The 25,006-nt window shown below is 39.1% G+C and overlaps 3 protein-coding genes across 5 annotated transcripts in view; all 3 read left to right on the top strand.

Annotated features, from left to right (window-relative positions):
* Window positions 1-221: 221 nt before the first annotated feature.
* commd3 (COMM domain containing 3) lies at window positions 222-5,494 on the top strand. The gene is made up of 8 exons (XM_088071931.1): window positions 222-408; window positions 1,794-1,905; window positions 3,245-3,308; window positions 3,398-3,432; window positions 4,201-4,261; window positions 4,345-4,401; window positions 4,511-4,564; window positions 5,247-5,494. Exons 1-8 carry the CDS (start codon window positions 270-272, stop codon window positions 5,304-5,306), a joined length of 582 nt encoding a protein of 193 aa, XP_087928057.1. The 5' UTR covers window positions 222-269; the 3' UTR covers window positions 5,307-5,494.
* A 444-nt stretch (window positions 5,495-5,938) lies between these two features.
* On the top strand, window positions 5,939-17,478 carry bmi1a (BMI1 proto-oncogene, polycomb ring finger a). Of its 2 annotated transcripts, none has more exons than XM_088071930.1 (10): window positions 5,939-6,156; window positions 10,490-10,624; window positions 10,904-11,000; window positions 11,652-11,707; window positions 12,356-12,403; window positions 12,626-12,734; window positions 13,726-13,771; window positions 14,098-14,196; window positions 14,364-14,444; window positions 16,186-17,478. In XM_088071930.1, exons 2-10 carry the CDS (start codon window positions 10,513-10,515, stop codon window positions 16,549-16,551), a joined length of 1,014 nt encoding a protein of 337 aa, XP_087928056.1. In that variant the 5' UTR covers window positions 5,939-6,156; window positions 10,490-10,512; the 3' UTR covers window positions 16,552-17,478. The 2 variants fall into 2 exon arrangements, with proteins under 2 accessions (XP_087928056.1, XP_042366820.2); XM_042510886.2 differs by lacking the exon at window positions 5,939-6,156 and adding an exon at window positions 6,670-6,991.
* A 2,178-nt stretch (window positions 17,479-19,656) lies between these two features.
* The window catches only part of spag6 (sperm associated antigen 6), a 42,616-nt gene continuing 37,266 nt past the window's right edge, over window positions 19,657-25,006 (top strand). For both annotated transcript variants that reach the window (XM_042510438.2, XM_088071665.1), the window contains exons 1-8: window positions 19,657-19,812; window positions 19,894-19,989; window positions 20,071-20,237; window positions 21,232-21,415; window positions 21,547-21,752; window positions 24,240-24,413; window positions 24,489-24,641; window positions 24,782-24,973. In XM_042510438.2, coding sequence (XP_042366372.2) covers window positions 19,788-19,812; window positions 19,894-19,989; window positions 20,071-20,237; window positions 21,232-21,415; window positions 21,547-21,752; window positions 24,240-24,413; window positions 24,489-24,641; window positions 24,782-24,973 — 1,197 coding nt within the window. In that variant the 5' untranslated portion in view covers window positions 19,657-19,787. The remainder of the gene's footprint in view (window positions 19,813-19,893; window positions 19,990-20,070; window positions 20,238-21,231; window positions 21,416-21,546; window positions 21,753-24,239; window positions 24,414-24,488; window positions 24,642-24,781; window positions 24,974-25,006) is intronic.

Raw genomic sequence — 25,006 nt, 5'->3', positions numbered from 1 at the left:
ACACAAAATCAAGTGCACAAGTTCCTCTGTATTTATTGCATTCAGAGTACAGCAACAAGGAAATATTTGCATCATGAAAACCACCACTTTGAAGCAATTTCCCCCAAAACGGAGCTCCCACTACATCTGCTCATCGACCCCCACCAGTGATTTCTCCACATTTTCCAGCTCTGAGCTCCTGAGCTCCTGAGCTCAGCCCTCTGCTGCTCCACACGCTACATCAGCTGATCCGTCACGTGGTCTGGTGTCGTGGGTCGCCCTCTTGCAAAATGGAGTTGTCTGAGTCTGTGCAGAGAGGGTTGCAGTCTCTCGCCGACCCGTCCTCCTTCGACCAAAGCAGCTTCCAGGCGCTGCTGGACGCGTCCTACAGCAGCCTGCTGTCATCTGCAGCGGACCCGGGAGTCCTCGGTGAGCTGCCGCCTCTCTCCCCGCAGCTGCCGCTGCTTTTGTCTCCGCCGCTGCTTCCGGTTTCTCTCCGTGTGGAGGAGCTGCCTCTATATTTCGGGATTTTACGGCGCCTCTGCACGCTGCGAGTTGACCTTAAACCGGATTGCCCGTGTTTATATTAAGATCTTTAACAAGGCGAAGTGTTTGAGCATGCAGCCGCCCGTCAGCTGCGCTACAGCGACCTGAAATTTACTGCAAAAATAGCAGCAAACGGAGCGCTGCTGGTTTCAAAGATCTGCTCTGCGCGGTTAAAGCGAACAATCCGATGTGTCTCCGTGATCACTTCTGACTAATGGTGATTGAAAAGGTCTAACATAGCCTTTATGCAATGCTGAGTGGACTTAATGCCAGTTTAAATGACAAAAGGCTTCGAGTGGCTGCTCCTGAATGTAAAACAGGCAGCAGAAAGGGTTAAAGGGAAAAAACGTCTTTCTCATCAGTTGTGGTTTTGTAGAAAGGCGTTATGCACAATAAGCTCCTTAATACACATTTATGACTGTGTTGATTTGTTTCCACCTCATATTCACATATTCACTAGATTGTTTACGCTTTATTTTTGAAAAGCACCTGGAAATAACCTTAGAAACACGTGAAAAACGTTCCTGTTATATTGTTCTCTAATTTGGACTGTGTAAGGCTTCATACTATGGTCCCATTGTTTTTTTTATTTTTCTATCTAGTGCTTCCCAGTAACTCATCTGCAACATCTTTTTTTAAAGAAAATATTTAGTTGAACATGAAAAACATGTTGTTTCTGTGTGTTTAAGCTGATACAGCTCAATGGCATAAGCACGTGCAGTTATTCTGACTGACCTGGAAAACACTTCAGAGTTTTATCTTTCAAATAAGCCCATTCATGTACGGGTAGCTACTAAAAATGGAAGAAGAAGAAGAAGAAAAAGAAGAAGAACTGCAGTCAGTGTTTTTTGGGGGAAGGCAATTTAGGTGAATCTTCCAGGGTTTTAATGAGCTTTAATGATACAAAATGACAGCAGACTTGGCCACATCATGCAATAGTTACAGCTCATACTTTGTCATGGGCAGCCTCGGTTGTTTTCACACCGTGTTGTCCAACTTCTGCAACATTCCGACTCTTTCTAATGGCAGAATTATATAGAAAGAAAAATGTCCACCATACAAACAAACAAAGGACCCCTGGCTGATGCAGCTGAGGGGCCCATTCACATGCAAATCATCATTGATTTCCATTCCACACGTCAATCTGGAGAGCACGAGTATGGATCGCAGATTTCCGTCATTTATACCGATCAAACCCGTGTGCTGTGTCCATATAGAGAAAAAAACCCGCAGATTGGCATCCTCACGCCGTGTGTTTGTGCCTCCAGATCAGCCCGAGCTGAAGCGCATCGACCAGATCCTGCTGAAACAGAGTCACACCGCAGCGACCACCTTCATACTGGAGGCGGTCAAACAAAACGCTGACAAGTCGACGATAAGGTAGGCGACTTGAGGCAGGGGAAGGTTTCCTGTATCATGTTGATACTGCTGTCAGCCCCTGCACGAGCTCAAAATAACCACATTAGTCGTCAGTATTAGGCTATGAAAATTGTGCTCTCCTCAGTGTGACAGGAAATGTGTTGCTCTAAAGTATATTGCTTGCACGTTTCTAACCGTGTAAGGACACTGAGGTGGCATATCTCCATGAGCACAAAAGACTAGCCATAAACTGATATAATAAAATACGTGAACTATTTCTTGTAAAACTTGAGGAAATCAACATAATATTCTTAAATACTGCAAAACAGCATGAGTTACAGGAGGTTAAGTAATGCTGTTGTGATCTAAATGTGTGGCCTATGTGTACCAGATGTGTAATGGGATGTTCTGCTTGTGTACCAGCAGCAATGCTCCAAAAAAATAAACAAAGAGCCAAGATGTTGTTAGTTTTGGGGGAATTTTCATCATGAAGCAACTCTTAAAATGGTCTGTGAGCTTTGTAACTAAAACTGCAAATGGCTGTGAATGAGTTAAAATAATGGATGCAAGTTACATTTGACATCTTGGTCTGAGTGTACTAGTATCTTATTATTAAGTCTCTCACTATTGTCAGTTTATATTGCCTTAACATATTTCTTTTTTGTCATTGTCTTCGGGTGTTTAGAAAAGGGAAAGTGTTATTCTTTTGTAGAAGGACATTGTATGCTAAAGCCCTCTTGGTCATATTGTGATTTGTGACATTGGCCTTTACAGATAAAATTGAACTGAAATTATCGGCACAGCCCTTTAAGGTATGCTTTGTCATTGGGCTATAATGAACTTTGACTAATCTGTAAAGCATTTTAGGTTGCCTTTGTTTATGAAATGTGCTATATAAATAAATTTCCCTTGCCTTATCATGAACAGAGATGTGTTCAGGATATAGAAGATAAACTCTCAAAAACTGTGCATGTGTGTGACCATCCAGCAAACAAGTGCAAATATACAACAAAAGAATCACAATTTTGATCCCATAGGAAAGTATTTCTTTTCTTTTGCTGTCTTTTTATACTCCCTTAAACCCACCCAAAAACTGTTTGTCTTGTATTTCTTTTTAAACTGCACATTAACTGTGATTATAAACCAACAATAGACATTAACGCTGATTCATACTACATTAAATTGAAGTAGGACTGATGTATTTGTTCCTCTGTTATCTTTGTTTTGGAAGGGGGGAAGAAAACACAATTAAAATGCTACGGTTTAAACATGTCCACAAATTTGAAACACTGACTATTTTAAAACAACAGTAAAATAAGTGCAGTTTTGTGAAATCTAATGGTCTTCCTTGTTCTTGCAGCTCAAGCCTTGAAGAACTTACATTCAGCGCAGAGAGAACAGAAATATTCTATAGCACGCATCAGGTGGTGAACAATGTTGCCTTTATTATTTATTTCCATGTTGTCTTGTGACTGTGGCTGACTTGTACATTGATCTATGTTTTGTTTTACAGAAACATAAAAAAGATCTGGAACATCTGTTGGCAAGGTAAGCCTGAATGGGTGCTCAGAAGTGTCATCAGTGAAGAGATTTGTGGAGGTGATGATGTTATTTTTAAGTTGTTTGGTCCAAAGATGAAGCTGAAGCATGGGATTTCTTTAAGATACAGGATTGTACCTGAATGATTTTGCTCATTGATTGCCTATGGTGATCACCAAATGAAGGTCAATGACTTTGAAATTTTTAGTCCACTCCACACTGCTAATGATGATTGAAGACATCAAATTTGAGAAGAAAAAAAAAACAGATTAACACAAAGGATTATTAAAATACAGCTAGTTTTGAAGCAGTCTTAAAGAATTTTTAGTTGATTTACCAAAATCAAAGGAAGAGAAGGCAAGTTGTTGCTTCAGCCCAGTGAGGAGCAGAGAGGGTGGAAAAGGACACAGAGTGATTAATTGCAATGTAAATGCTGCTTTATGACCCATAAACAAATGTTCTTTGTGAAAGAGCCACATTGTCCCCAAACCGACTGAAAACAGTTGCAAACAAATAGTCAATTCACATAAAACACAGAAGGGCTTTTAATCTCACAAAAAGTGTAATACACAAAACCGTGGGACACGTGGTTAAATAACCTCAAACTGGCTGTTTATTAAATGCTGAAAGGTTTTAGAGAATCGGCCAAAATATGTTCACGAGATATTTTTTTTAGAACAAATTTCTGTTTTTTGTCTCCATGACGTTTATCCTGATTTTCCCCTTAATGTCATCCAAATCACAGATGCAATGCTTCTTTTCTGTCCCCCTCTGCAGCATAGGAAGGTGTCCACCTCAGATCAACGACGTGTCATGGCGTCTACAATACCACGTTAAGGTACATAAAACACGTTTTTGGAGCGCGTTTTGTCTTTTTTGGAGCACGAGTTTTTGCTTCTAACTAAAATGTTGTTTCTACAGAACGGCCAGGTCGATAAGGTCAACGAGCCTTTCTACTTGATTTCATTGAACACGGAGGTAAGACTCTCTCACATGTTTATGCCGCAACTGTCATGGGTTTTCCTGGATGTGTTTGGTGCGTTTTTGTGCGTAAAACAACGTTTTTTCTCTCTCCCCTTTTTGATAGAATGAAGGATCCCCAGAAGATATCAACTTTACTTGCACAGTGGAGCAGCTACAGGTAGAGGAAATATTTTCCTCTCTGCATACCGCTTTGTAATCTTTTATTTGTCTTTCATTTTTATTCCAGCCTTAGATCATCTTGCAGTTGTATATTTGCAGCTTTTACGCACCACATTTAGCCGCCTTATGAAGAAAACAAAAATGAAAGAAGTCGATTGCTACAGGGCACTTTTCCTATTCAGACAGGGCAACTTCTAAAGAAAATAAACTTGTTAAAATTGTATCATATCTTCGCTTTGGACATAATAAATGAGGTGTTTTGTTTTCTTGCTCATTAAATTGTTTTTCATTGCTGCAGCCAAACATTAAATCTGAAATAATTGAACCCGATAGGTTGAAGTGATGGTGATGCATTGGTTATTGTGCACCATCGCTGAATCCTTTACATCATTAGAGTTCTGGTTTGATGCTTTCAATTTGACGCCTGACATGTATGAAAATGACGATGGCTGCAATCAGATTCACCATGCAAAATATTTAGTCAATTTAATTCGGTCATAAGTCCAGTGCAACTCACTGTCAAGTCAGACTGAATCAAACATTCTGAACACATACTAATTTTGTTTTATTCTTATATATAATGAGTATAATTCATTGCGTAAATAATATACTTTCACCATACTCATATTTTAGTTTTTGTCGGACATGTTCCTGTAAAAAGTGATCAATGGTTGTTTCAGGATTTGGTGGGAAAGCTCAAAGACGCTGCCAAGTGTGTGGAGAAAGCCAGTCAGATGTGATGCCGGTGTCCAGTTTCCTCGCCTTTTTCTGCACCTCAAAGCACTGAACTTCAGCGGTTTTCCAGCGGCATTTCATCTCTTTATAAGCTTATTTTTTGTACCTGCAGATTAACATGACCTGTATGCATTGGGACATCAAATCATTCCAAGTTGTGTGTTTCAATTAAAACTGAAAAAAAAAAAAAAAATCAAAACCGCCTTGTGCTTTGAATCATTTTTCGGCTGATGTCATTGTCATATCTTTTGTTTTGTTTTGGAGGGACTGAAAACATTTAATTTGAAAATAGAGCCAATGGAGTGAGCATGTGTTTTGTCAACACTTACTTGCCTGAATAGGATTTTTGCCATAGTTTCATGACAGCAGTGTATTTTGTTCGCTCAGTTTACAGCTTTTTTCCCTGCAGAACTGGGAGTTATTTTAAAAGACTATTTACAAGGATCTGCTACTTTTTGGGGACGAGGCTACGTTGCTCTGAAAGGATTGTTGTTCCCCTTTAGACTTTCTTTCTGCATCCATCTCACAGCTGAAAGTTCAAAGCTCCTCAGCTGAAGCGGCTCAGATTCCATAAACATCCGAGATGCCTTCATTTTCGGCGGCGCTGGCTGAAGGATAAAGACTCCAATTCATCAAGTTGGAAGTTGCGGAGCATTTTCTTTTTTTTCTGCAGATGTCAGGACAGCCTGTGACAAAGGTTTGACACCAGAGCCATTTGTCACACTGGACGTGTTTTAACCAAGTGCGTAGGTCTTCTAAAGCAGCAAGATGAATAAGGTGGCAGACCGGTGCTCCCAATAGACTGCGCGGAGTGGATTGAGGCATTTTTGACGAGTCAAAACGACACGGACGTGTGTGAGTGCGTGTGCTGCAGTTATTTTTAACACCAGAGAGATGAGGGCACACCATCAGCAGCCTGCTTTTCAGACTCCCATAATCAGGGTGAATCAAGGGCGAAAAAGGACACATATAAAGTGCACGGATTGCGTCTTTGTGAGCTGAAAAGTGCATCAAACTGTGTGTGATGTGTAGGCTATTGTGGGTTATTTTATATCATGCGTCATACATTTGAAAGAAAATGCACCGACAGTAATTGTATGCGCCCTAACGCAGCTGCCCGGTGTCCTTTCAGCTCAAGAAAAGCACAAACTGTTGAGTAGTTTGTGATATTTTGTGGTTAAATGATGGTAAAATGTACATGTGTGTCGTTTTATATCCTGCGTAGTAGATTGGCAGAAACAGCATACACCGACAGTAATTCCTAGGCACCCTTAAGCAACGAGATCACGTGACCAAAGCGGGGCGGTCGAACTACAAGCCATTTTGGGGACGGTGTCAGTTTCCACGGAGCACACACACACTGCTGCATTTTACTGGGGGGTGAAGCGGATATTTTGGAGGCAAAGTTATCGGTGCCGAAGTGGGAGCCTTCCCGAGCCGAAGCCGGAGGACTGGGCTCTCTTGACGCCGCGAATCGGATACGCTCAGAGCGCGCAAGCGGCGAGGAAAAGAGGAGTTTTATTCGCACATCTGAAATGCGCTCCGGTCCGCCGTGCGCTCTCCGCCACTGACAGCGTCTGCAGCCTGCTTCAAGATGGCGGCTCGGCTCCTATTCATTTGCTGCTGATCGCCTCCCAACTTTCATTGTCTATTCGCCTCAAGACCCACCGATTCCCCGCCGAGCCTCCAGGTAGGTCTTATTCGATATCGTCTCTAACTAACGCGGGCGGGAGGAGAGGTTTGAGCTCGGTGCTTTTGTGTTTTTCCACGTAGCGATCCAGCGGTGGATGTGGAGCTTTCAACGGTGGCTGCAGCGATCACCGACGTGGAGCTCCGTGTGTGTCTGCGCACCACTTTTTCAGCAAAACATGTTCCCCGCTCGAGCACGAACGCGAATTATGACCCACGCACACGCGGCGTTGCATTATCTACTACCCATGCATGTGTCTGTATAAGTTGATCGCGGTTGGGGTTTGAATTGCGTCGTTTGGATTTATGTAAAGAGGGAGATCTCAGGCGAACCAGGCAGGGTTGGCTGAGATGGTAACAGCAGCAAGTGCCCCAAACGGTCCCTGTGTGCTCATATTTACACACAGCGTCTTTATTTTATAGAATTAGGATGCTTGGGATGTTGTGCACAAGGTGTTGTGTTGCTTTTGGGTGTATGTGACTAAATGTTGGTTTTATTAACTTAACTTGGATGGCTCCCATAAACGTGACAAGGAGGCAGACCGTTTCGATTGAGCATAAATGTTTCATTACGGCTGCTCTGTAAACACTGGATTGTCGTTAAACACGCACTGTGGATGTTTATGTCTCTGCTGATGGTTTTCTCAATTAAGAAGGATGGGTGGTTTTTGGGGGAAATTTAAAAAAATGTGGGCGAGACGTCGGCTATAGGATACAAAAGGGTGTTTGTGTCTCGCGAGCAGCCAAAGCACCTTGTAGTTTCACTTTATTTCATACATACTTTTGCCAGCATAGACAGTTTGTTACCATAAGTTCAGTATGGATTTCTACATTTTCACCTTCATACGGCTAAATGCTGGCGCGCTGTGTGGCTCTAAATCTGCAGGACAGGCAGACATGAACCACCTCTTTTGCCTCTTGGGGGGATACAAAATTATCATTTTACTCATGAATTCTGTCTGGCACCCTGTTTGTGCGTAATTGGTTAAAATTAATGTATTTTCCCCCACTCGGGTTTGTAGGTTGACAGCGTCTCAGGTCTGTCAATAGACGTTTTAATGTAGCCCAACAGAGTGGATGGTTTACAGTGTGTGATGAGTACAATTTAACAAACCAAAGTTCTTCCCATTTGTACTGACTTTAGCCATGCGGTCGATTAGGAATCTTGAGTTATTTATTTGGAGATTTTCTGAACTGACTGACAGCGGTTAATATGAGGTCTTTTCCATTGATAATTTTAACTGGGTTATATCCAGCTGCTGCTGATTTACGCTGAAGGGGAACCTTTACAAGAGGAGCTGCTGTCGTTTGGGAATAAATGAGTTTTGGGTCCGTGCAAGAAGCGAGGGAAATCTCCTCATTTGTCGATGCTTTATTGAAAGATTTAAAGACTGAGTAAATGAATTGATGATGAGTTCTCAACACCGATTCCATAATTAAACCTATGTGTGCACAGTCTGCCTAATATCGTGGTTGCATCATCCATGTGGTACAGTCACTGTTAATGGGAAACTTGATTTAGTCTTTACTGTAGCGTTTGTTTGTTGGTTGGTTGCAGCCATTTATCAGCATTCGTTCCCATTATGATTAAAATTCTTTGGATTTGTGGAGTAAAGTGAGCACGCAGCTCCCACAGGACACAGCGAGAGCAGTTGTCCAAACACCAGTCAATCGATTAATGATGCAACAGGAGGCTCCCTGCATGTATCCATCATTATCCATGTGTGGAGTCCAGAGTTGCCAGCAGCGGTCTGTTCAGAGTGTCGGTTGGTTGGTGCATTGAAACCAGCCGGGACTCGGGCATGGTGCCGGCTGTGGCTCCGTAAAGTAACAGTGTGAGTTCAGAGCTGGACAGGCTGGCTGTCATCCAAAGAGGGACACCTCCTCATGTCCAGTCTGTAGACTTTTAATGAGCGCTGTTATTATTTCTTCAAATGTCAGCGAAGGGCGCCCTAATTCTTAGTTAAGCTTTTATTAATACGCGCCGATTTGGATTGCTTTCCAAGCTTTTAAGACCCAATCACGGCTCTGGATAAAACGAGAAAAAAACGATGATACTTTGGCATTTTTTGACTCGCTGTTTGAGCTCTCGTGGTTTGCCATAACCAGGTTTGCAAAGTTAAATTGCGCAAAGTAGCTATAACAAGTATTGGCGTTTATTAAAAAGGCTGTTTGTCACGTTAGTTGGGAATGGCGCACAATAAATATCCAGTGTGCGCTTCAACTTCAGCAGTCGCTGCTGTCTGGCCATGTTGGTGCTGCACGGTGCTGGTTATCGCGCACACGCCATGAAAAACACGGCGCAAAGCGAACCAGAATAAAGCCGAGATTATTCTCCGAGTTGGACACACATACTCCCCCCCTGTGCTCCATAAAGATTTGGAAAGCCCGTGTAAACGTGTCGGATACTGCTTTTATTTGCCCCCTTTCGAAGGAAACCCCGCAGCCCGTTGAACCGATACGGGTTTTTTTTCCTCCACAAAATGGCAGCCGTGCTGTCGGCAGCCTGGCAGTCCAGCCGCTGTCTGTGTGCGCGGAGGGACGGAGGAGCCTCCGGTCCCTCCTTGCTCCCGCTCTGCACACCGGCAGCTCGCCGTGCTGTTGTTTTGGTGAGACATCCTGCCTTGTTCTGGCGACTGGCGGGCAGCCATGTGGGCTTAAAAGCAAAAGGAGTTGCCATAGAAACGCTCAGGTTTCCCCATAGCCTGTGTGGCACACCTGACGCAGTGAATGGGTCTCTCCTATCATCCCCCCTTTCACCCCGGGGCTCCACAGACCCTGAACCTAATATTATTTCCCACCAAAATTTCTCAAAATCGGATTTTGTCAGAAAGTGGAGCAAACTATCCATTTTTATTTATAGTTATGAGTCGTAGATGTCTAATTTATCTAAAATGGTAGCATACATTAGAGTTTGATGCTTCATTTGTCCGATCAGTTTTTATAATTGTTATAGATTTTCCGCTCAACATTGCGTAAAGTAAAATTTTACTCAATTTATGCGCAATTAAACGCCGCATTACGCATCAGATTATCCAGCCTGTCCGATTTTGCGTCTATGCCCAAATCAGGACACATCATATAAGGAATATTCTGTGCCACCGTGGATTGTACTTGGATCCGAGAAACCGTTGTTGAAAACTGCAGTGTTGCTCTGATGCCATGTGTGCAACCACGCTGATTTAAGATGAAGCGAAGAAGAGAGGAGCTCTTGGCTCCATCGATCTCTCCAGTGGAAGTGATTGATTTATGATTATTCCCTGCGCCGTGGTCAGGTGACTCCGCTGCCTATCAATCTGCCACCGAGCTCCTTCCCCTTTGGTTATTATCGGGATTAGCATAAAAGATGATGTTGCTTTAACAGAGTCAAACAAACAGCAGCCTTTTTTTCTCTCCAAATGGTCCTGCTCGCTGTTGTAAACCTGCAGCCCCTCTGATGCCTCCTTGCCGGCCATGCATGCGTTGTTTTGACTTGCCCTTTTTTCCCCCTTCCACGCAGGATTCTTGTTCCTCTCCTTCAACATGCATCGGACGACCAGGATAAAGATAACCGAGCTGAACCCTCACCTCATGTGCGTCCTGTGTGGAGGATATTTCATAGACGCAACGACCATCATTGAATGTCTTCACTCATGTGAGCAAACTGACACAAACACTAGCTGCTATGTGGCTGCAGTGGGGAAATATTAACATGCAGTTATGCACGCTGATGGCTGAGAATCTGTTGCTGTTTATAGGAAACCCTCTCGCATCTTTCCCTGCACGTTTACTGTGATTTCCACTGTCAAGTGCTGCAAACGAGATTTGTCCTTAATAGTCCTTGAACCACATGCTCTACCAGCTCAGATTCAGGAAATCCTTTCAGGTCACATCTGATACTGACTCTTTTTTTTTCTTTTTCTATGGTTTGCAGTTTGCAAGATGTGCATTGTGCGCTACTTGGAAACCAGCAAATACTGTCCCATCTGTGATGTACAAGTGCACAAAACCAAGCCTCTGCTCAACATAAGGTGAGAACTGTGACTATTGAATTTCCTGCATGATTTTCGTCTCAGTGTTTTTTAAATTGTTTTTATTTGGAGACTTTATTTGTTTTTTTTTTGTTTTTTTTCATGAATCTCTCATTGAAGTACTTTTTTTGTGTGTTGTGTCTTGTGCCCCATCATATATTTGCCCCTAATTTACTTTTTCTAATATGAAGATTTTTTCTTTTCTTTTTTTCCCTTTTTTTGCAAAACTGGCAGCTACAACAGTTTGAACATTCTTTGTTTCCTCTTTCTAGCACTTTGTGGTTTTCCCCTTTTGTTTCCCCACTGAACAGCTGGATCATCCAGTGATTACTTAAAAATATTCAGACACAAGGAACAATACACAGCTTTGAAAACCAGTTATGAACTTCTATTTATATATGTTGCACGCAGGCTGTTTATGTGCAGCAATACCACCCTGAGTATTTATGAATTTATATATTAAAGCAGAGGATTTGCAACTGGAAAAAAAGCAACTTTACTTTGGAATCATAAATTATTTTTCTTCTATGTAATCTCGATACAATAGGAATGATTCAACCATCTGTTTCAGTTTTTTTGTCTTTTTAACTGCAACTGTTGAGGATTAATATATCTCAGTGACTTGACTGAAGTTTCTCTTCCTCTCTGTAGGTCTGACAAAACTCTACAGGACATTGTGTACAAACTGGTCCCCGGCCTCTTCAAAAGTAAGAGCATGGCGGTAGAACCATAGCCGTATCTAGCATGTGTTTACTTTCACTCTGACTCTTCATCTACACTCATAGCTTTCTTTTGATAATCAGCCAACCGTGTTGAGAGACCACAACAACTCACTCCTGCAAATACAAAGCAAAGAAATAAGAAAACAGTAATAATAAATTCACCTCCCCCCAAAGAAGTTCTATTTGAAGATATTTAGATTTTCAATGTTTCCAACATGCTCAGGATCTATTCTAAATGTGGGGCTGTGGTTGTAGAGCTGAGATCATATCTGCTGTTGTCATCACATGTGGTTGTTTTTGTTAAAGTGTTGCTTTTGTTTCATGTAATTCTCTCTTATTCTGTTGATCAAATCTCTCAAAATAGGTCAGACTCCATTTTTTTTAGTGCCAAGTCTCCTGTATTTCTCTCCTGTTAGGAAGAATATTATGATGAAATGGATATGGAACTTGAGGCAGATTTTTTTTAGGCACAGGCTATAATGTGATGTTACCAGAATGTATCAAATCAAACAGATCATTTTGTGATTTGTTACATCCCTGTGTGCTGTGTTGTTTAAGAGCTATATTTCCATTTCTGTGAAAACTGAGAAAGTGAACAGACTTGTAATTGCTTGTCTTCCTGAACGTCCTCAGATGAAATGAAGAGGAGGAGAGACTTTTATGCAGAGCACCCCGTAGATGGTGAGTTGGAAAGCATGTCCTTCAATTAAATTTCTTTTAGTTGCCACGGTGAAAAGAGAACCACATTTCTTGTTTTCGATTAAACAAAAGGCACGATTTCCACTCTATATGTGTTTCATTGCAGTTCAGTAGTCCATATTGTGCATATTATATTTCTGATTTGTCCTTTTTTATTTGTTTTTTTTTATTTGTGTGGGTATTCATATGTTTATTTTTCCACAGCATCTAATGGATCAAATGAGGACCGTGGAGAGGTGGCAGACGAGGACAAGAGAATAATTACAGATGATGAGATCATCAGCCTCTCTATTGAGTTCTTCGACCACAGCAGGTAGTCTTTGTGTTGGTTTTGTACCAGTAATTATTAATGCTACTTTTTTATGTAGCTATAGGTGACTGTTTTTTACAGAGAAGCAAACATTATATTTAATTCAGTAACAGTGTCAGGAAATGTCATAATTATTATGACATAATATGCTTACGGAAACAATTAAGTACACATATTTTCATGTGTTTGATCAGATCTTGTTTAGACTTGAAAGACGTATTGTTTCAGATTAAATATTATAATTGGATCAGATCCAAGTGTTGAGGTGTTTATGTGTCTATCAAGATATCTGCTGTCCTGCTTCAGAGGGTACGAGGTCCTTTTGTCCTCCAAGCTTAGTTTTACTATATTTGATATCCAGTGTAAATGCTGCTAAATCAGTCATATGCTTCAAAATAAGATGCTGAACACCCATTTTTCCTTTATGTTAGGAAAATGTCTTTTTTTTCCCCAATCACAGTCAGAAGTACCCTTTTGGCAATAGAAAGTGTTTCTCAAGAGCTTTCATTTAATATATACATAACTCATTTTTATCCAAAATTTCACTTACACACCTTTGATTTTCACCCCTCAAATAGTTTGTGGATATCACTTTATGGAAGAACAACAGAGAGATATTCAATAGATTGTCCCTCGCTCTTTCAGCCTTTCTTAAATTATTTCAAGAGCTTTTTAATGTTATTTTACATTTTTCTTTTAAAGTTTTTAAAAATGTTTGAACTGTTGACACGAGTAATAAGCCACAAATACTGCATGTGTCAATTATAGTTTCAAGGGGATTAAAAACTATAATATCTGTTGGAGGAAAAAAAGAGCAATAAAGTGTACTTTTCATTCGAAAGGTAGAACATCAAAATCAATTTTGATTTTTTTTCTTATATCTTTTTATTTCTAATAATCCAATTTTGTAATTGTATAGATGTAATTTTGGCACATAAAAAATACAAATATCACATAACTGTAAAGTTATTAATATTTTCTTTTTGTCTTGCAGACTGGGAGGTGCAATGGAGGAGAAGCAATCTAAAGAGCAGAGTATGGTAAGCTGGTTTTGGCTATATTCTCTTCTTTGCCAGCACAACATCATTTGGATCAAAATAAGAAAAATAAAACAGCAGACTCCTTCATAAGGAAGCAGCTCATGAATATTGAATTTCCACCTCTGGTTGTGAAATATGAGACATTTTAACCGAACATTGTTTCTTCTTGAGAAATGGCTGAATAGCTTTTGTAAAGTGAATTCTTTTCCTGCTTTTAAGGTGGACCAGTGTGTAAAAAAATAAATGCTTAGTCACTCCATATCAATACAACTCTTTACAAATATTTTGTCCAATGCATGATTTTGGAATATTTCTATGATGTGCAGGTGGCTAACAAGAGGTACCTACAGTGTCCAGCAGCCATGACAGTCATGCATCTGAGGAAGTTTCTGCGCAGCAAAATGGACATCCCAAATGCCTACCAGGTCTTTATTTATTTATTACATTTTTCTCAGACATTTCAACTACATGAATATAAACCCCTATTGGTCAAGTTGAATTATGATATTTTTGACTCTTATTTCAAAATTGCATTTAAATGCAGATAAAGTTACTGTTCCATTGAAATGAAAATCTTGTTTTCTCTCTCCAGGTTGAAGTCATGTATGAAGATGAACCCCTGAAAGATTACTATACGTTAATGGATATAGCATACATCTACACTTGGAGAAGGGTGAGAGATCTGTTGTGATTAAATAAGCTTGATTTCTCTTTGTTATCCACATTTTTGTTATTTGACAGTCATAATTTTAATGTCCTTATCTTGCCTGTGTATGTATAATATTGTGTGGATAATTTTAAGTTATCTACATTATCAAGTATATTTTATTTTATATTTTGTTTATTTAATATTTTATTCTATTATCATGTCTGTCTTATCAGCTAGGGCGTATTTTAAACACATTATGGTTTATTGTTCAGGAAATGCTCTGTTTCAGTGACATGAAATAATTAGACAACCAGCGTTGATCTTAAAATGAGTGTATTTCGATTTTATTTTACAAAGTGATGAATTGAAGATGACACATTTTTATTTTAGTGAAATATAGCAAAGTGTCCCATTGCACTGCACAGTAAAATATGTCTGTTTGTGACAAATGGGTTCCCTCCCCTTTCTTTTAACTGGAGCAGACACTAATGTGGTCTTTTAAAAAAATATATTTTCATTTTAAAATATTTCTAAATTAAAATAAAACAGACTATAATATATATTGGATGGGTAAGGGTCTAGCTTGGAAGATAGTGGGCATTTCACCTTATAAATTTGTAGGCCAATATTCCCAAAGGAATCGGGAAAAACATGACATGAAAATGTATTTGATTACTGATACTAAGACAAGAAAAAAAGTGCTTAATTTATTCCTCCGAACATATTTTAGACATTTAAAAGTGTTTGTTTTAAAACTATTTTAATTTGGAATAATATGCCTACCTGGCTTTTATTTGGCAATGGATACAAAGAATCAATTTGTTATCAATAAGCGTCCTATATTTTGAGATATGTTGTTTGTACAAATGCATTTGGAGTTCAAAATGTCCTTATTGTGAAGAGTATGTTGTTGTTTTTTTATTTTTATGTTAATCATTTTATGTATTTGATTTTATCAATGGTAAAATGTAATTAAGAACATTTACTCAAGCACTGTTTTTAAGTACAAATTTAAGGTACTTTTACTTTAAATGTTTCCTTTTCATGTCACTTACACTTTTACTAATATTATACTTTTAAGTTCATTAGATTTATCTGAATTTTTTGTTACTTTACATATTAAGATTTTTGCATAAAACAGAAGTTTATAGGCCTTAAATTTGATGTAAGTACAATATACAAGTAGCCTACAGTCAAAATTCATTGCAAATAATTGCAATAAATATTTAAATATAAGTCTTTTTCATTTCTAAAAAATAGAATTTAGAGTTTTGTGGGTGTTTCTTTTTCATTTAAAAAATAATTTTAAGTTTTGGGAGGGGTCTTTTTTTTTTTTTTTTTTTTTTAAAAGTAATTGTGACTTTTTTCCCCTTTAATTTTTCAAGTGTTTTCTATGGCTTTTAAATAATTTTGACTTTTAGGGTGTTCATTCTTTTTCTCTGATTTTTTTAAATTTTTTTTTTTAGTTTTGTCTTAGTTTAGGCTAATACTTTTACTTGTAATACTCTAAATACTTTTTCCTCAATATACTTGCTTACTTCTACGTAAGTAAAATTTTCAATGCAGGACTTTAACTTGTATTTTTTCCAGTGTGTTATCAGTAGCCTACTTTTCTATATTATTTTTAATGTTTCCGTTTTTACTTTAGAATTTTTTTTACTTCTACTCAAGCAAATGATCCAAATACTTCTTCCACCATTGAATTTTAATTTTGTTCAGTCGTGATAATATTTTTATTACCTCTGTATTCATCCCTTCCTCACAGAACGGCCCTTTGCCACTGAAGTACAGAGTCCGACCCAACTGTAAGAAGATGAAGGTGAGCCACGCGCAGCAGGAAGGCCAGAACAGCGCGAGCAGATCCGGTCCGGAGAGCGACTCTGCCAGCGACAAAGCCGGGAGTCCCGCCGGGGCTCCGTCCACGTCCTCGTCGCTGCCGAGTCCCGGCACGCCTGCTCAGTCCCCGCACCCACAGCTCCCGCACGGCCCTAATAACGTCAGCTGGAGCCCAGCCGCCGCCCCTCCGAACCCTTCGACCCCCAGCCGAGCCTTCACTCAGTTCGGCAGCGGCGGCGGCGGCAGCAAACCCCGGAAGGTTTCTCTGAACGGCTCGGCGACCTCCTCCGGATGACGCGGGGCTCCGGACCGGACCAGCCAACGCCACACCCGCTCAGCTAATACTGTTTTCATGCCAACGTAGTTCCATTGTGTAGACAATGTTATCTCTATTTCTCTCTCCATTTGTTGTTCTGAATATTATGGCATCATATGTAAGTTTAAACGTAGTGGAATCAGAGACATTTCAAAATAAAAGGAAGGAGGAAGTCAGGTGGCGTGGGACTATATGGAAGCAGATTTTGATGTTGAAAAAAAAGAAAGAAAGTTGGAAAGGAGAAGAACGAGCATTTACCCAATTTTAAAGCTACATTTTTATTTTATAGAGGTGACTGAAGATAGACTTTTATATTTTCTTTTTTTCTCAGATTAAACGTGTTTATCATGATTATTTCATGTGTGTTGGGATATTTTTAAACTGTTGGTTTAAACATGCATGCTCATGATGACACTTTTTTCTTTTATGAAAGGATTCTGCGTGTTTGCCCCACAAGTCTCATTTTGACGGGTTTTGGAAGTGTTTCGGGCATCGATTTGTTCCAGGGAAAGGAACATAAGTTTGTTTGGCGCTGTTGGCTTCACGGAAAATACGCCTACGGAGAAAAAAATCAAATTTAAATTGCCTTTTACTGCAGAACATAAAGCGGTTTCTTGTAGCTGCCGTGGAATCGGATTGCTTATCCTCCACGTCTTTAAGTCCTTATAAGCAGTTTTAGAGAATCCACGTGTAAATAGAAACAAAATGCATATTTAATCAGCGATGACGTTATTCTCCCCTTTGTTCTGAGGGAATGACTTGGGCTCAGCTCCATTTCATGCTCAATGACAGATGTTTTGATGTCTCCCGTGTTTTCCGTATTTGTATCGCTCGATTGTATGGACAACTTATTGTATTGTTACTGTTGCACAGTATAAAACATCTAAATAAAACATTTTACACTTACGGAAGTCGTCAGATCGATTGTCTTTTTGTATTAGAAAGTCATCAGTCAGTCTGCTGTTTTGCATGAAGAAAACCAAATAAAGGAATAATTGAGATGGGCAGACGGTGCAGAGCGCCAGATGTCTGTGTGAATCAGCAGTGATGAAGACTAAGACTAACTTTGTTAAGGAGGCCAGCTCTGAGGAGTCAGGAGGAGGTCTGGCCCGTGATCCAATCATGCTTTTGAATACATTCAACGAAGATGGAAGTCTTTTTGATTTTTGTGTTGTACTAATGATTTATCGCATGAGTAATGGGTTTTACTAAGATGCAGCGATTGTAATGGAAAATGAACTAAGGACTTTTTCTCTTTTCTGTAGAAGGCATTTATTATTTCATATACTCCGCATACAATTTCAGTGTGATTTTCATTCTCAGATAACGCTGCGTGTCATATTTTAGACATTTTATGAATATATTTGATGCCACTAAAACGACGACTTTAAAAAAAAAGCCTACATACTGTTCATTAACTAAATTTTATTTGTTTAATTTTTATTTCATTTTTTTAAAAAATGAATTAATTATTAAAATATAGGCTAGGCCTATATAGAAGTATTCTTTAAATTCAAACATACACACAACGTTTAGTCTGTGTTAATTGAATCTAGCTTTTTAATAAATCCCAAATATAAATAAATAAAATGTAGCCTAAGATAAATCGATCAGGCGGGCTGCGTGGTTAAAGAATAGGCTATATCACAAAACTGCGGTGAAATAAATGAACCATATCACTCTATCAGCCAATTGTTATCAGCCATTTTATTTGGTTATCAGTGTTTCAACTTAATTATCACTTACCATGAAGTCATACCTTAAAGTAATAAAACGAAAATACGCCTATTGCTCGGATTTAATACAAACAATTATCTGTCATATAGGGCTTAACTGAGTGATAATGAGGCTAAATAAATTTACTGTGATAATCATTCCTGCGGTACAAAAAATATTTATAGCCCATTAGCAAGTCAGCCGCAAACGAAATCAACAACACTCAGCACTTTATCTACATTTTGTGTGAAAATAAATACATAAATAAACAAACAAATAAATGCATAATAACATCGGAGTATGATACGGTTTTGATCCGAAGGCAAATTTTAAGATGTTGATGGGTAAAGTAGATCCATTTACTGATACTATGACGTTGTAAAAAAAACAAAACAAAAACACTAAATAAATAAATAAATAAAAATATGGGCCAATAAGACTTTATAAAAATCATTCAAATAAATAAGCTATAGGCTTTTCCACACAGCTATTCAGTGTAGGTTAATAACCAAAATTATTTAACCCATTTTTATTCCTTTATTATTCCTTTATTAATTTTTAAATTGACACATGTAGGCCTATAGTCTATCACTATCATCATATCAGCACATCACCATGTTTCTTTTACTTTTTTCTTTGTTTGCTGTTGCAGCACAAATCTCATAGCTCACATACTAACTGACAGAGAGTAGGCCTGTGTGGGCCAAAAATTTTGACTGACCACATTTCAATTACAGTTCATAACCGAATAATAATTATAATAATAATAATGCTAATTATAATAGTAACGACAGAAAATCTATATTTGTATTAATAATAAGAACAATAATTTAATATGTAGCCTTTATATTATTTTTATAAATAGCCTATCATCTATGTATATAATAATATATAATCATTTTATAATTATTTTGGCCTATCACTTATTTTATAAGATACCGGTCTGCAAACTGCAACTAGAGGCAGTCATACAGGCAGGTTATCCGAGGACACACTCCTCCAGCGGGCAAAAGTTGTAAAAAATAAAAAAGGAGGCTATCTCATTATGAAATACAGAACACCTTTAACTGTAGGCTACTTGGCGTTTTCACTTCATCCGCCACTGTTCGCTCAGATTCCGCGGTCCTGCTTTTTCTGTGAATCGTGGTGAGTAACGTTGTGGTGTGAGCGTGCGACACACCCGCGGTTGTATTTTCGCGGGAACAGACATGAGGAGGCAGCACAGAGCTCTCACACTGAGCACAAAGAGAGGGGCGAGCGGATCAGAGAACAAACAGGTTGATTCAGCTTTACAATAGACGATCTTTGGCACGAGCGACAGAATGTTCTGCTTCCTGTCTGTTGCCACGGCAACACTTAACAACAACATCCAACCCAAACGGTCAGGAGGAACACTGCGTTGATTCTTGTGATACATTCACTTTGTTTTCCGGGAGGATAACTCGGATTAACTTGTGGAAATACATCTTTAAGACGAGGCATTGTCCATCAGGGTGATAATGAGTCAACGGCAGATCATTCAAGGTGAGATCCACGAGCTGTTTCGATTAATAAAAGAGGGATGCAGCTAAAAGTCAAACCGTCTTTTTTTTAATCTGTTTGCAGTTTTTGAGCAGTATCAGAAATCAAGGATGCAGTTTGTGCAAACGGTTGCTGATTTGGCAGCCAGACCACAAAACATAGAAATCCTTCAAAATGCTGGTAAGAAGCAAGATTATAATCATTAAAACTATGTTAACTTTAGCTGCTATTTCCATCATTTACTCCAGTTCTCTCTTGCAGGTGTGATGTCCCTGCTGCGTCCCCTCATGCTGGATGCAGTCCCCAGCATTCAGCAGACAGCAGCTTTGGCTCTGGGCCGCCTGGCAGACCACAGCGATGACCTGGCCGAGGCTGTGGTGAAGGAAGACATCCTGCCCCAGCTGGTCCACTCTCTGGCCTCGCAGAATGTCAGTATACTAGTTTACTTAGCATGAGTGCGACCAGGCCTTTGTTTCCTTCCTCTTTCTCTCTCTGAACACAGACAAGGTTTAGTTCTTGCTATTGATAGAGCACTGCACTCTAATATAATAAGCTCACATTGGGACATGAGTCACTTTACATTTTTAAACATTTCATGTCAAATAGGACAAGGATTCAGTGTTTGCAGCAGAATTATTTTGGTGACAAATCTGTTTGAGTGGCTGTGCAGCTTTTAAAGGTGGGTTGACAACTCATCGAGAGACCCCAGGCAATTTTTTACAGCTCAAAAAACACACTTTCCTGCAGTAAATGGCCCAAAACGCAAGCAATGTGAGTTCTGACACACTTTTCAATTATGTTTTTGCCAAAAGAAATACAAATTTTATTTGTTTCTGAGACAATTTAGTGTAAATGAACCATTACAGCATATAAAACATATAAAAACATTCATTTTTAGCGCACTTATTAATGATCATTTATGCCTACATATTTTATCACCTCACCTCAAATGTGAAAGCCCCGTGTTACGCTTTCAAAAAAAATGTTGGCTGAATAAGACAACAAAAAAAAACAAACAAGCAAATTCATATTTGAAGGAAAAAAAGGTTGATTTTTTGCATTTGTTTTTATTGTCACACATACTGTATAATGCACTACCCAAACAATGTGGGATTAAAGCCAGTGTCAACAAAAGATGAGGGTTAAACAGTACAGGGGAAACATTTGGATAAATGGGATTTTTAAATAATCAATAAGTTAAAATATTTTTTTCTATAAAACACAGATAAAAATCAAAATAAACAATAACAACAAAAAATCTAATTTCAGGCATTACATGAAGATCAAAATGTGGGAATGTAATCAAATTGTGGGACAATAATGGGCTAGCATCTCTGTCATATTAAAGTCTATAATGTCAGTTGAATCCTCAGTTTGGACCATGGACAATGGATGTGTGTATCTGTGTGTGTTTGTATGCAGAGGTTCTACAAGAAGGCAGCAGCGTTTGTGCTGCGTGCAGTTGCCAAACACTCCCCTGAACTGGCGCAGGCTGTGGTGGCTTGTGGGGGAGTTGATGCTCTGGTTCTCTGCCTGGAGGAGTTTGACCCTGGGGTGAAGGAGGCTGCTGCCTGGGCACTGGGCTACATCGCAAGACACAATGCATGTGAGGAAAACACACTGGCATGCTTAGATTTCTATGATTTCCCTTCTTCTTTTACTCTCTTTCTTGGTTTGAAGAGACACTTCAGCTCCTGTTTCTTTTAATGTTTCCCCACTCTTTCCATTTCTGTGCAGTGTTGTCTCAGTCAGTTGTGGAGGCAGGTGCTGTCCCCCTGCTGGTTTTGTGTCTTCTGGAGCCTGAGATCGCCCTCAAACGCATCGCAGCTTCCACACTTAGTGACATCTCCAAACACACACCAGAGCTGGCCCAGACTGTGGTGGACAATGGTGCCATCGCTCATCTGGCACAGATGATCCTCAACCCGGACGCCAAACTCAAGGTAGGAAAAAACACAGCCTCACTTCAACAGCTTTTGTATAATGGCATGGGAAAAAAATCAAACCTTTAGTCCTCTGAAACCTGGAGTGAGTTTTCTTGTGCTGCTTTCAGAGATGCCTGTCACAAGTATTTAAGCCACTGAACCAAGAGCAACTGATGCGATTTCTTTCAAAATCATGGGGGAAGAGGCAATGAGCAACTTGGTAATAAATGTTCCACAAATTGCAAGAAATAAGTAGATTTAGAAGATTATTTTTAAAAAGGTAGGGGGGAAAAGCTAAGGAAATTTTTTTTATAGTTATCACAATTACATATTTAAAATCATGTTACAAATTATTGTATTTTTTAAATTACATTTTAAGCACCTTTTCATTGATGTATGAAAATACATTCTTTATTTCTTTATTTTATAAAAAAGGAAAACAAATTTCTTGATAATTTTTGGGTAATTTCTTCTTTGTTGCTCATGACCTTCTTTTCATTTTTGAAAGAAATCAAGCCAATTTGCTCAGGTTTCAAAGGGTTAATAACAGAACATTGGACCATTACACTGAATGGTAATTTTTTACCACGCATACCCAATAACCTGAGACATGCATGCTAAACATTCATGTAACCTAAGTGCTCTCTTTTATTTTGGTAATTGAAGATTAAGGCTGTTTTTGAATATAATTTTATCATTTTAACGTCGGATTATATGACTGTTTCACTGTATTAAATTATTCATATTATCACAAGAGCCATACGTTGGAGTAATATCCCGCCATGCCAGTAGGTGGTTTGTGTGACTGATCGGGGCATGGGCGTGTTTTCATGCAGGTCAGTGCAGGTGCTGCTGAGAAAGAGATGCAAACAATTGTCGAATGCTCGGAAAATGAGTTATACGACTTTATTAATTCGAATTTTAAGTTGAAGCTTATTGGAGTTTATACAGACAACACGGACACTGGTGAGAAAATAAATGTACACTTTATTTGATAGTGTGAAGTATGCGTAAAGACCGAAAATACTCCTCTGCTTTGCAGACTACGTGTCAAAACAACTCGAACAAATTAGCAGGCAGTAGCGGTATGGGACTTATCACTCAGTATGAATGACTTAGTATAGCAGTACCACGTAGACCAAAAAAAAATCTACTTTGAAAATGTACACAGATGATAGGTCTAGATATATGCCTCCGATCTTTAAGGTTTATATGAGGCTTTATGTGTGTTTTTTTTCTCCATCTGTTGGTCCTGTTTTCCCGTCATTCACTTTTTAACAAATCTCTTTCCCTGTCGCTATTCCTTGTTGTGATTTGTCGGTTAATTAAGGTGATTTAGAACATTTTATCAGCAGCATAATTTAACCGAAAATGTATAGTTCAAAATATTGATTGTTGTAAAAAAAAAAGATACATTCCCCCACATACCTACATTTTAAGTAGCATATTCTTCTCTGTTATAGGTCACATTTGAGTTGAAATTATTATTTTTTTGAGTCAACAGAGTTATTAAATCTGTCAAGATGGGGGAATACAATAACAAAATTATGCTGACATTTTAAGGTTCCCTCATGCAACCCAAACATACAGGTATTACGTTTCTGTCAGGCTTGGAAAAACCTGATGAAATTTAAGTGAATGTGGCACCTGTACTTGAAAATAACTCTATATAGTATAGTGTGTCAAGTAATGTCACAGTATAGTATGTCATAAGAAAAATCAAAATATAGTATATTGTAACAATGTCACAGTATACTATGTCATAAAAAGTCATAAAAATGTCATTGTATCATGTAAAAAAGTATGATAATATGATATGTCATTTTTTTTCCCATAGTATATCAAAAATGCCATAGTATAGTAAGTCATAAAACTGTCCAAATATAGTATGTCAAAAATATCATGGTGTTAAAAAATAGATAATAGTGTAAAATGTTATTAAATTCATACAGAATTCAGGTTTCTATCAGTCTGGGAGAAACCTAATGAACTTTGACTGCACATGGCACAGATTCTTTAAGGTAATTCTTCAAAGTATAGTGACATTTCAGGGCAACCAGTCTAAATGTTAACTATCAACATTGCAGGTAGATTTTTTTAAAAAACATTGGAAACAACCAATTTGTCTTTGATTACTGAATGTAACATCCAAGTGTAGCTTAAGAAAAGTACCATATATATATATTTTTTTTAAAGATTATTTTTAGGCATTTTTGCCTTTATTAGATAGGATAGATCATCAGTGTGAAAGGGGGAGAGAGAGGGGATGACATGCAGCTAAGGGCTATGAGCTTGGCTTGAACCCACAGTCACTGTAGCAGGGACAGTGGCATTATCCACTAGACCACCAAATGCCCTGAAAAGAACCACATGTTTAATACATAACAGTAACATTTCAACATGAATGCTGGCTTTAAGAAACATACAACATAAAGCTGTTTTTGAATTTACAAAAATGGCAATGAACTCTGAAAATAATTAAGATTTGTTTTTGTTTCCAACCAGAGGCAGGTGTTCTCCGCTCTCAGTCAGATCAGCAAACACTCTGTCAGCCTGGCAGAGATGGTGATAGAGGCTGAGATCTTCCCTGCAGCAGTGGCCTGCCTCAAAGATCCAGATGAGTATGTCAAGAAGAATGTCACCACTCTGATGAGGGAGGTGGTGAAACACACACCCGAGGTACTGCACACAGTCACACTTGTATGCACGACTATGCATGTCTGGATACGACGTAATCTATGCCTGTGTTTCCAGCTGTCCCAGGTGATTGTTAACTGTGGTGGCATGGCAGCTGTGATCGACTATTTGGGCGAATGCCGTGGAAACCTGCGGTTGCCGGGGATCATGATGCTGGGATATGTGGCAGCTCACAGTGAAAACCTTGCCATGACTGTTATTCTCTCCAAGGTGTTAATCTCTGTTCTGATTCCCCTCAACATGTGACAGCTAAACCCACCGCTAAAACCAGAGACATGACTTGGGGTTCAGTATGTAGGTCACAGTCACTGAACCAGTCCCTTTGTGCTGTATCTCCTCCTGTCCTGCAGGGGGTGCCCCAGCTGGCTCTGTGTCTATCCGAGGAGCATGAACATCACATCAAGGCAGCCACAGCCTGGTCCATCGGCCAGATAGGTCATCACACCCCTGAGCATGCAAAGGCAGTGGCAACCTCTAACCTCCTGACCAAACTGCTGGAACTCTACATGGACGCCAGCAGCTCAGAGGACTTGCAGGCCAAAGTAAGACATTTTTCATGACATTTTTAGTGCATA

Source organism: Plectropomus leopardus, chromosome 21 (assembly GCF_026936395.1).
Source record: "Plectropomus leopardus strain MGB_pleo_1.0 chromosome 21, ASM2693639v1, whole genome shotgun sequence".
In the NCBI taxonomy this organism is placed as follows: domain Eukaryota; kingdom Metazoa; phylum Chordata; class Actinopteri; order Perciformes; family Serranidae; genus Plectropomus; species Plectropomus leopardus.
This window is presented reverse-complemented; position numbering and strand designations above follow the sequence as displayed.

Excerpts from the sequence above, each read along its gene's own strand:
- commd3 (XM_088071931.1), top strand. The coding sequence starts at position 270 with ATGGAGTTGTCTGAGTCTGTGCAGAGAGGGTTGCAGTCTCTCGCCGAC. Across the intron at positions 409-1,793 it reads AGCGGACCCGGGAGTCCTCG|ATCAGCCCGAGCTGAAGCGC; the intron begins GTGAGCTGCCGC and ends TTGTGCCTCCAG. Across the intron at positions 4,565-5,246 it reads GCACAGTGGAGCAGCTACAG|GATTTGGTGGGAAAGCTCAA; the intron begins GTAGAGGAAATA and ends TGGTTGTTTCAG.
- bmi1a (XM_088071930.1), top strand. The coding sequence starts at position 10,513 with ATGCATCGGACGACCAGGATAAAGATAACCGAGCTGAACCCTCACCTC. Across the intron at positions 12,404-12,625 it reads TGCAGAGCACCCCGTAGATG|CATCTAATGGATCAAATGAG; the intron begins GTGAGTTGGAAA and ends ATTTTTCCACAG. Across the intron at positions 14,197-14,363 it reads ACATCCCAAATGCCTACCAG|GTTGAAGTCATGTATGAAGA; the intron begins GTCTTTATTTAT and ends TTCTCTCTCCAG.